The sequence below is a fragment of the Urocampus carinirostris genome, chromosome 1, assembly GCF_059441175.1.
Source record: "Urocampus carinirostris isolate Australia breed hairy pipefish chromosome 1, RoL_Ucar_1.0, whole genome shotgun sequence".
Classification (NCBI taxonomy): domain Eukaryota; kingdom Metazoa; phylum Chordata; class Actinopteri; order Syngnathiformes; family Syngnathidae; genus Urocampus; species Urocampus carinirostris.
This window is the reverse complement of record NC_142349.1, coordinates 58,040,171-58,051,012: the sequence shown is the minus strand read 5'-3', so window position 1 is coordinate 58,051,012 and position 10,842 is coordinate 58,040,171. Positions and strand designations below refer to the sequence as shown.

Genomic DNA, 10,842 nt, shown 5'->3' with positions numbered 1-10,842 from the left:
TGCGATTGTCTTAGATTGACGTGAACATTCCAAGATGGCGCCCTACGTGTCGATACTTCCGCTTTTACGTTGTTGTTGTTATTGTTATTTTTTGTTGATTTTAGCCGTCGAAAGCGACGCTCACCTTTTAAATGAACCGTGTTACAAACCCATCAACGATAGCAGGCCACAATTTGTCCGGTAAGTTTGTAGATTTAAGTGTTGGCTATTTTTTGACTTCTAAGAAGCTTGTGGATGCAATTCAGAGGCAACCCACGAGATAAAATCGCATTTACTATTGACATTTTTGCAATGTATTTTTAATTCCAATCTGTTTATTACTGAAGATTTTAGCGTGCTGTTTTCCGTTGGAATTTTTTTTTTTATCGTATTATTTGCACAGATTTTTAAAAAGTTTTTACTAGTCATACTTTTTGCATAGTAATTTTTAAAATGTGTATATTACGGAGAATTTTCGCATTGTATTTTTAAAAAACTCATTTATGAATAATGTTTTTTTTTCCATAGTACCTTTTTGGAAAGAAACGTAAGTTTTTGCGTTGTAACTAAAAAAAAGCCTATTTATTATAGTAATGATTTCTGGATTTTTAAACAGTTTTTTATTGAGAATTTTTGCATGGTATTTTGAAAAAACATATTTATTAATAATGGTATTTTTAAATGTTCTTATAACTGGAGATTTTTGCTTAATATTTTTTAAATTTGTTTTTTATTACGTAGTGTTTTTTTAAAACGTATTAATTAGTAATTATTTTGCTTGTTTTTTAATTTACTTTTTCACAACAGACCATTTTTTATAGTAGTTTTTTTTTACAATTTGTCTATTAACAGTCAGTTTTGCACAGTATGTTTTTTACTTATTTATTAGTAATGATTTGGCAAAGTATTTTTTCTGTTTTTTGCATGCTATGTTTTTTTATTTTATTTACTTATTACTAAAAATTTTTACATTTTGTGAAAAAAAGTATTTACTAATTAATAATTTGCATAATATATTTTTAATCATGAATAAAAATACTTTTGATTATTCGTTTTTATTATATTGAGATACTTTCTGGTTCAGAGACGTTGGATCAGTGAATACTGACGTAAAACAATAAATAAAAAAAATAAAATATCAAAAGGACAAATTACAATATAAAAAAGCACACGAAAAAAAATCTCAATTTCATAAATGTAATCAAAAATAAAACTAATGAAAATTGTGTAATTGTAGTATGTAATTGTAAGATTTGATAATTGGAAGATGCTTTTTCATGTATAATCATACCGTAAATTAATAAACAAGCAACATAAAAAGTTAATAATCAAATTAGCCAAAGTACATTAAAATACAAAATAAGATAAATAATGTCTAATAAATACATATGAAACTACATTTTTATTAATTCTGAATATTACACAGAAAAGGGTCAATTATATCAAGAAATTGTCATTTTAATCAGGAATGGAATGTAACTTTTATTTTATTCTAACTATTTTGTGTGTTTGTGTATTTGGTTGTCCGGGTTTTTGGGTGGAGAAAATGTTCGGGAGTTTATTTTTAAATGTGCATTGAATGTTTTTATCTATTGTCTGAGAAGTGGTATACTAATACATTTTGATTTGATAAATTTCATTTTAGAACCTGACCTCGACCACACGAGTACACAAGAGCATCTGACCTTCCCCGCTCTTGGGACTGGAGGAACGTCGACGGGCAGAACTTCGTGAGCATCACCAGAAACCAGCACATCCCACAGTACTGCGGCTCTTGCTGGGCCATGGGAGCCACCAGTGCCCTTGCCGGTAACTGTGGCGACAGAAAAACGGAATACAGTCGAGTGAAAAAGTATTTGCTCCTTTCCTGATTTCTGTGTTTTTTGCATATTTATCACTCACAAAGGTTTCAGAACATCAAACTAATTTTTGTATCACACAGAGACAACCCAAGAAAATACAAAATACAGTTTTGAAATGTTGATTCCATTTATTAAGGCACAAAAAAATCTAAAGATATCTGTCCCTATGTGAAAAAGAAATTTGCCCTTTAACCTATTAGCAAATTTGGCCACCTTCAGCAGCGATAACAGAAATCAAACTTTTACCATAACTGGTAATGAGTCTATCCCACGCTTTGGAGGAATTTTTGCCCTTTCTTCCCTGCAAAATTGTTTCAGAGCTGCCATATTGGAGGGTTTTCCAGCATGAAATGCCCATCAAAGGTCACAACACAGCATCTCAATTAGATTTAAATCCAGACTTGGACTTGGCTACTACAGAACCTCCATTTTGTTTTTGAGCCATTCAGAGGTAGACCTGCTGGTGTTTTTCACATAGTTGTCCTGCTGCATGATCCAACATTGCTTGATTTTGAAAACATGAACTAATGGCTGGATGTTCTCATTCGGGACCTTCTGGTAAACACCAGAATTCATTATTCAGTCAACCACAGTAAGTTGTCCTGACCCCCGAGGCAACTGAGCAAACCCAGACCATGACACTGCCACCATCATGCTTTACTGTTGGCATCATGTTTTTTTTTTGTTGAATGCTGTGCCATTTTAACACCATATGTAACAGGCTACACACCTTCTAAAAATTAAATATTTGACTCATCAGTCCACAGAATGTTTCTTCAAAAGTGTTGAGGATAATCAAGATGCTTTTTGGCAAATGTGAGACAACTCTTTGTGTTCTTTTGTGACAGCCGTGGTTTTCGCCAGGGAACTCTCCCATGGATGCAATTTTTGGCCAGTGTCAGAGTCATGAACACTGACCTTCTGAGGCCAGCGAGGTCTGCAGTTCCTTGAATGTTTTTCAAGGTTCTTTTGTAATCTCCTGGATGAGCCATTGTAGCACTCTTGTAGTAATCTTAGTTGGTCAACCATTCCTGGAAAAGTTTTCCTCTGTTCCCAGTTTTCTTCATTTGGGGATAATAGCTCTTACATTGGTTCGCTGGGGCCCTACAATCTTGGAGATGGCTTTGTGACCTTTTTCTTACTGATAGATTGAAATCACTTTTTTTCCAATTTCTTCTCAAATGTCTTTAGATAATGGGAATTAATTATCATCCCTGAGATTTTGTAGCCTACTTCACTTTTCCAAACAAAATCCATAAGTTATTTCTTGATTCAACACATGTGGTGCCAATACATTTTGGGTGAGGTCTGTGAAATTGAATTCAGCTTTCTCAGAATTGTAGTTAGTCACAGTTCCTTTTTAACATAAGGCCATGTGCCCTAATAAATTGAATCAACATTCCAATACTGCATTTTGTTTTTCCTTGGGTTGTTTATTTGTGATGTTAAAATTGGTTTGAGGATCCAAAACCATTTGTGAGTGATGAATATGCAAATAAACACAGAAATCAGGCAGGGGGCCAAATACTTTTTCACTGCACTGTTTGTCAAAAGAAACGTTAACTTTTTCGTTCATTTCCTCCAGATCGCATCAACATCAAGCGCAAGGGTGCGTGGCCGTTGGCGTACCTGTCGGTCCAGAATGTCATCGACTGCGGTCGAGCAGGGTCTTGTTATGGCGGGGATGACCTCGGAGTTTACGCTTACGCTCACCAGAGCGGCATCCCGGATGAGACCTGTAATAACTACCAAGCCAAAAACCAAAGTACGATATTAGCTCAGTGTGCTGACAGGTCTCTTGTTGCTAGGCAGAATTATACATCTTAATTTTAAAGGCGGGATGCGTCGTTTGAGGGCTCCTTAAAAGTTCACTTCATGAAAATTGTGAAAGTAAGAAGAGGCCTGTTTCAAATACAGTGCAAACATCAAGCCAAATTGCAAGAGAGATGAAAAAAGAGTTTATTCGAGCACGTCTAAGAAATGCACAAATTTGCAAGCACAACATAAGGAACTTGACAGAGGTTGCAATGATGACACAAGCCAGGAGATGGCAGCCATGAGTAAAAAGTTCCTAATTGTGTCCAGCTTCTTCTTATAACATACAATTAGCGGGGAAACTAAACAATTATATAAAAAAAGCAACATCAGGATTGACATTGGTCTATTTTTTGGGCTATGCAAAATTGAGAATTCCCTCCAAAATATGGAGGGTCCAAAAAACATTCAAAGAATGTTAGGCATACTTTCTTTTTAGATGGAGTGACTGGTTAGTCATCACTTTTAAAATTATGGACCAAAATATGCAATAAGTTAAATGGTAAATTGAATAAATGTATGCAGTAGACTCCTGAGATAAAGCTTTTACACCTCCAGATGTTTTTTTCTTCCTCTCTTTACAGTATTTTCCTGGCTATACAGCATCAACAACAAATAATTTGGTGTGCTCAAAAACTTAAAAATATAGAACTCTGCAGTGTTTGTGCATATGATGAGTGGTGTCTCTAAGATGCCTGTCTGTTGAATGCCGACGTTGTATAAAAATCTGAACTACTATTGGTTTTCGTCATGGCATCATGAAAATATAGATAAGCTGTTGGCTGAACTGCCTCCCACCATGCCTTCCTCTTCATTTGGTTTAGAATCTCGCTTGCTTAGTAAAATGTTTGCATGTTGGTGATACCAAACTGTATTGTATATACTGTATTTATTTGCTATGGATCCCAAGATTTTCAGTGATGCAAAAAGAAGAAGCTAAAACATGATAACCATAAAAATGACGCTTGCAATGATGAACAAATACAAAAAAAAGCACATGAATCGCTGCCATAGGTAGTTGCACGGCTCTCATAAATCATAGATCGGGACTAGGTATTGTTTAAAATAAGGAGGCTATTAAAGCAAGGAATTAATCTAAGGGCATGACAATCATAGCAAATTGAAGTTTTGGAATAAGTTTTAATTTTATACCACCATCTCCTCCCCCTTCTACATCCACCCACTAACTCCACTGTACCAGCTCACATCACACCCAAGGTATATACAATTATGATTTTCCTTTACATGCATTTTTATTTTATTATTATTATTTATGTCCTTTATTCATATACGCATATATTACAAAGACATAGTAGTACTTTTTTAATGATATTTTGTTATTTTAATTTGAGGGCACATGATGTTCGAATGGCGTACGTTTCTATCCCTTTGCCATACAGCAATTTCGCTTTGCCATCCTTACCTCAGAACTGATTAATTTCGTATCCTAAGGGTCTACTGTATTAGGATAACCCATACTTATTGTGTTTTTGTCAAACCCGAAACGGGTCAAAATTAATCATACACAAAACGATGCTGAAATATGTTCATATTAGTATTATTATTGTCGTTATTATTATCAGTGTTTTTGTCCTGATTCTAGATTAGACAGATAATGTAAACCACTCATTAACACTATGAAATGAAATGAAATGATCTGCATTTATATAGCGCTTTTCAAGTCAATGACTTCCCAAAGCGCTTTACATTGTGCTTCACATTTCCCAATAGCGGCCGTGATCTGTGCAGCCATGTAAGGCGCTAACCTGCTTATTGGGGGTATTGGGGATTCAGTGTCTTACCCAAGGACACTTCGGCATGTAACGCCCCTTCTAACCAGTAGAGAACATGCCACGCTTGATTTTTATGATTTTCTTCTCTTTTTTGCTTGGTTACAGTGGCTTATGATTATTCCTTTTCTCCCCAGAGTGTGAGCTTTTCAACCAGTGCGGCTCTTGCGCCTCGGTGACGTCATGCAACGTGGTTCAAAATTACACTTTATGGAAAGTGGACGATTACGGAAGAGTGTCTGGAAGAGAACACATGAAAGCGGAAATTTACGCCAACGGGCCGATCAGGTAACAGGAGTTGATGTCATACCTGTAGCCGCCAGGTGGGGGAGAGAAAGAGCTTAAAATGTACAGCAGACCCCTGAGTGGTGAAATTGTCGTATGATGGGGGTTATGCAAACATCTTGTCATAAGCTAATGCATTCCAAACCCCAGGTCCTCCACTTTAAAAGTGAGTCCACATATTTAAAATTAGTACCAAAATAGTATGTGGTAAGTACTACTTATTCGCTTCGGCTTCGCATATACTAAAATTGGAACTAAAATTATGATTGACTATCATTATAAATGAAGAACCAGTTTTATTGTATTTACCTTTGGTGTTATGTGACCGGAGCTGGTTCTGTGAAGTTACTTGGTGGATGCAAGGGGGGGGGGGCTGTGTATAAAAACCAAACAGATTTTATAACCTCCACTTGGCAGGATTGTTATTCTCTTAGAAGACTTTGTTATTTGAATCTCTCCTTTATTCTTAACAATTTTCCTGATTGTCGATTGGTTTCAGCGACATTCCTTAGCGAAAGTAATGATGCCTGTGCCTTCTTCCTATTTCCTGATAATCGCAAGCTTTGCTTCCACGGTTATCATGTTTTTGATTTTTCCCTGTAGCATCATTGTAAGTGTTTGGACCCATCCCTCATACTGTACATGCTCGTAATTAAGCGAAATTTGGACATATAAAATACAATAATCAGGCTTATATGTGCAGAAAACTACAATAGGAGATAAGACTGGCAACCCCCTGCCCTCCAATAGCCCAAGGTTTTATTCAACACTTTATAATTCCACCTTACGCTTTATGATGTAAGCTGTGTCACCTCACCCTGAGGGTTGCAAACCGGTTACTTACTTTTTGGTGTTGCACTTGGTCTTTTTCAATTGCCATCACAGGCAAGCAAGACTCAAATTCAGTATCCTATAATCCTATAATAATAAATAGTATAATATAATAATAATCATCATTATCAAATCAAATGGACAAAACCATTTCAAAGCAGTGAAGCATTTCCAAGGCTGCATTTTTGTTTTGCTTTTGTTTTCTTTTCTTAAATCTTGCTATTTTCATCATATTTATCCTGTCCTTAATTAAGGAAAAGAATGTTTTTAAAAAGCTATATTTTTTAGGAGTGCTTGGGTTGAATTTGGGGGTGAGCACCCCAAAAAATGGGCTTGTTCCGCCCATTTTGAGTGTCTGCCATGGAACTGCTATTTGAAGATACAGTTGTTTCAAATTTTGTAAAAAAAAAATAAAAAATCGCTATATTAATCTTTACTATCTACACATTTAGGTCAACGTTTTGTACTTAATTTTGTAAATTTAGGGCAACTATAATTTGTTGTCATTGTTGTATGGTGGGTAAATAGCTTAAAGAGGGGGCGAAAAAAAACATACTCTAAAGTGAAAACGAAAAAAAAGGGATGCCGTAATCTGGGGATCCATTGTCATTTAGTATTGTTATTTTTTTGTAGTTGTTCACTGATGGCTACCAAGGGCTTGGAGGACTATTCAGGAGGCATCTTTTCCGAGTTTCACCCCCTCTCGCTACCCAATCATATCGTTTCTGTGGCTGGTTGGGGGGTCGCTGATGATGGCACAGAGTTTTGGATCGTGAGGAACTCTTGGGGAGAGTTTTGGGTAAGGGTCACTTGTTGCAAATGCCAGACTTTTTACAACACCACCTCTTCAATGCCTAAATATATGTTTATTTGTGTGTTCCAAACCAAAATGACCGACTCTATTCCTGTGTGTATTTTTTCCTCACACAGGGAGAACACGGCTGGGCCCGAATCGTCACCAGCGCCTACAAAGGTGGCAAAGGCAACTGGTTGAACTTGGGGATCGAGAAACGTTGCGCTTATGGAGATCCAATTGTCAGTTCTTAGAAGTATTACAGTATTATAACATTTGTTATAGTTTTTTCATATTGTTAGGCTAATAATCAACTATAGATTTACATCTGTTGTAGGGAAAGTGATATGGTTTTTGTGTTTGTTGAGATGTATTACGGGGGTCACTTACCTTTTTGAAAATGAGTACTACTTTTTCGTTACTGATTAGCATGAAAGGCTACCTGTTAAATATGTATTTTTAAAAATAATTTGTGTTACTACTATGTTATCCATCCATCTACTATCTCACGCTTATCCGTGGAGGCAACAGCCTCGGAAGAGAAGCCCAGACTTTCCTATCCCCAGCTACTTTGTCCAGCTCATCCAACGGGATCCCGAGGCATTTCCAGGCCAGCCTAGAGATGTAATCTCTCCTGCAAGTCCTGGGTCATCTCCGGGGCCTCCTGCCGGTGGGACATGCCTGGAACACCTCCGGAAGGAGGCATCCAGGAAAGATCCTTATCAGATGCCCGAGATGCCTCAGGTAGTTCCTCTCAATGTGGAGGAGCAGCAGCGACACTACACTCAGTCCCCCCCGGATGTTCAAGCTTCTCACTTTATCTCTAAGAAAGAGGCCAGCCACCCCGATGGTAATAACGTAAATCGACTGGTAAATCGAGAGTTTAGCCTTTCGGCTCATTTCTTCTTCACAACGGACCGGTCCAGGGTCCGGATGACGGCAGACGTGCACCGGTCCGTCAGTCAATCTCGCGTTCTACCTTACATTCGCTCGTGAACAAGAACCCGAGATACTTGTCCATCTGGGGCAGGATCTCATTCCCAACCCGGGAAGAGCATGACACCCTTTTCCGATTGAGAACCGCTGTCTTGGACTTAGAGGTGCTGATCTTCATCCCGGCCGCTTCACACCTGCCTTCAAACCAATCCAGTGAGAGCTGAAGATCGCGGCTTTAGGAGTACAACAGCACCACGCCATCTGCAAAAAGCAGAGATTCTATGCTGTGGCCCTCAAACCGGACCCCTTCAACAACACGGCTTTGCCTAGAACTTCTGTCCATAAAAGTTATGACCTGAATCTGTGACAAAGAGCAGCCTTGGCAGAGTCCAACTCCCACTGGAAACAAATCTGACTCACTGCCAGCAATGCGGCCCTAACTTTGGCACCAGGCATACAGGGAGGGCCCGCAGAGCCCGGATAAGACTCTCAGGTACCTCATACTAGTGAAGCACTCCCCAGCAGGGCTCCCCTAGAATCACGGTGTGATGCCTTCTCCAAGTCTACAAAACACATGTAAACTGGATGGGCAAACTCCCAAGCACCCTCAAGGACCATGCAGAGGGTGTAGAGCTGGTCCACTGTTCCACGGACCGGAAGAAAACCACACTACTCTTCTTGAATCCGAGATTTGACTTCCTGGTGGATGCTCCTCTCCAGTACTCCCAAATAGACCTTACCAGGGAGGCTGAATAGTGTGATTCCCCTTTGTATTTAATAAATTATTATCAGGTTGTAATTATTATAGGTAGGGATAAATATTTCTAACAATAACTACCTGGTAGTAGCATGGTAAAATGTTAGTTTATAATTGCATATCAAGTTGTAGCACATCGCGCTTATTAGTAAGGAAAAAGTAGTTCTCAAAAAGGTTGGTGACCCCTGCCCTAGATTCTCTGATATTGCGGGGAACAAGAACTTCCTTATATTGGGTATAAAAAATGAACTGTGAACCGGTCAACTGAGGCATTCACTTAATAAAAAGAAGTGCCGACGACACAGCGAGCCATTTGAAAGACTGGCTTTGTGACGGCCATCTTAGCCCCAACCCCTTCACCCCCAGCCACAACAATCTAGTGTTGCAAGAAGAACAAGAACTCGGTGAGATCCAACATCTGGAGAGGAGTAAGGCCTCCGCCCACATTTTTTTCCTGCATTTTGTTCTCTCGAGGCCACCACGTCCGCAAAATCAACAACTCGTTGCTAAACAAGTCAAACTTTCGTGTACCATGCTCAAAATGAACGGAGAAAATCAAAACAACCATTAAAAAGACTCCTAACATTCACATATGTTTCCTGCTGCATTTATTCATAAGAAACACATTATAAAGAAACGATTATTCACTTCTAGTGTCTTATCTTTAAGGTTGCTTTCAAAGTAAACATAAGAGAAAGAGAGACACTATAAAATACGTGTTCTACTTACGACCGATTTGCATGACTGCAAAATGAAAGGCAAAGTTTAGTTAAATAAGACTGGAAATTTAAAATATCAAATTTCCTCCACTGTGGTTTATAATCCCCTTAAATGTGGAGCATTTTAAAGGTCCTAAATACAAGGTCTCTCATGTGTTTAAAAGGAAAATGTCCAAAACAATTCACACTTGAGCATTCATTTGTTTTGTTTTCTACACTACATCCGATTCGGTATTCCTTTTGTATTAACTCATTTTATTTATGAATTTAGACTTATAAAAAATCATAAAGCGCTCATCTTGGGATCGAAGGTTCGATTCCTGGCTCCTCCGTGTTATATAACGAAGTGTCCTTGGGCAAAACACTGAATCCCTAATGCCCCCGATAAGCAAGAAATTACCTCGCATGGCTGACGCTGCTATCGGTGTGTGAGTGTGTGTGTGAATGGGTAAGTGTGAAGCGCATTGTAAAATGCTTAGGGAGGTCTTCATTGACTTGAAAAGTGCTATGTAAATGCAGTCCATTTACATTTAACAATGTTATTAATTTATTTTGTGGGGTAAAAATACCTTAAATTCTGAAATATTTTATTCATATGTAGTAATGCAATTTATGATTTTATTTTGTAGGAAGAAATTACAGAAATTACCCCCCACACACACACACACAAAAAAAAGGTAAATAAAAAATTCATAGTTGATCCATACATAATTGTATGATAACGTCATATTGTTAATTTCTCGTTTTAGATTGTAATATCACAATTCACAACTAGATGTCTGACAGAATATAGTAAAGCTTATGCAAGAGGGCATACTATTTTTTGTAGAATTTTGAATCGAATGCAGGATAAATATCAATCACTAATAAATGATGAATTAATTGAATTTGGTCGGGGACAAAAACAAAAAAAAGTGAAACATTCTTTAAGAGCTAATGTAAAGCGGTCAAATTTTGTTTTAGCCTGTAATAACATCCGTGATCACTAGATGGCCAGAATGATCGAGTTAGCAGGGGGGGTGGGGTGATAAAATTTTCTGCTGTCTTGGAAATTAATGCATGCAATCAATTACTA

General features: G+C 37.7%; 1 protein-coding gene across 1 annotated transcript; it reads left to right on the top strand.

The window, feature by feature from the left end:
• LOC148376372 (cathepsin Z) lies at positions 1 to 9,637 on the top strand. Its single transcript, XM_088346587.1, is given in 6 exon segments — positions 1 to 180; positions 1,625 to 1,788; positions 3,427 to 3,606; positions 5,584 to 5,734; positions 7,196 to 7,361; positions 7,493 to 9,637. Coding segments are annotated over 6 exon segments (924 nt in total). The 5' UTR covers positions 1 to 34; the 3' UTR covers positions 7,610 to 9,637.
• The last annotated feature ends 1,205 nt before the right edge of the window (positions 9,638 to 10,842 follow it).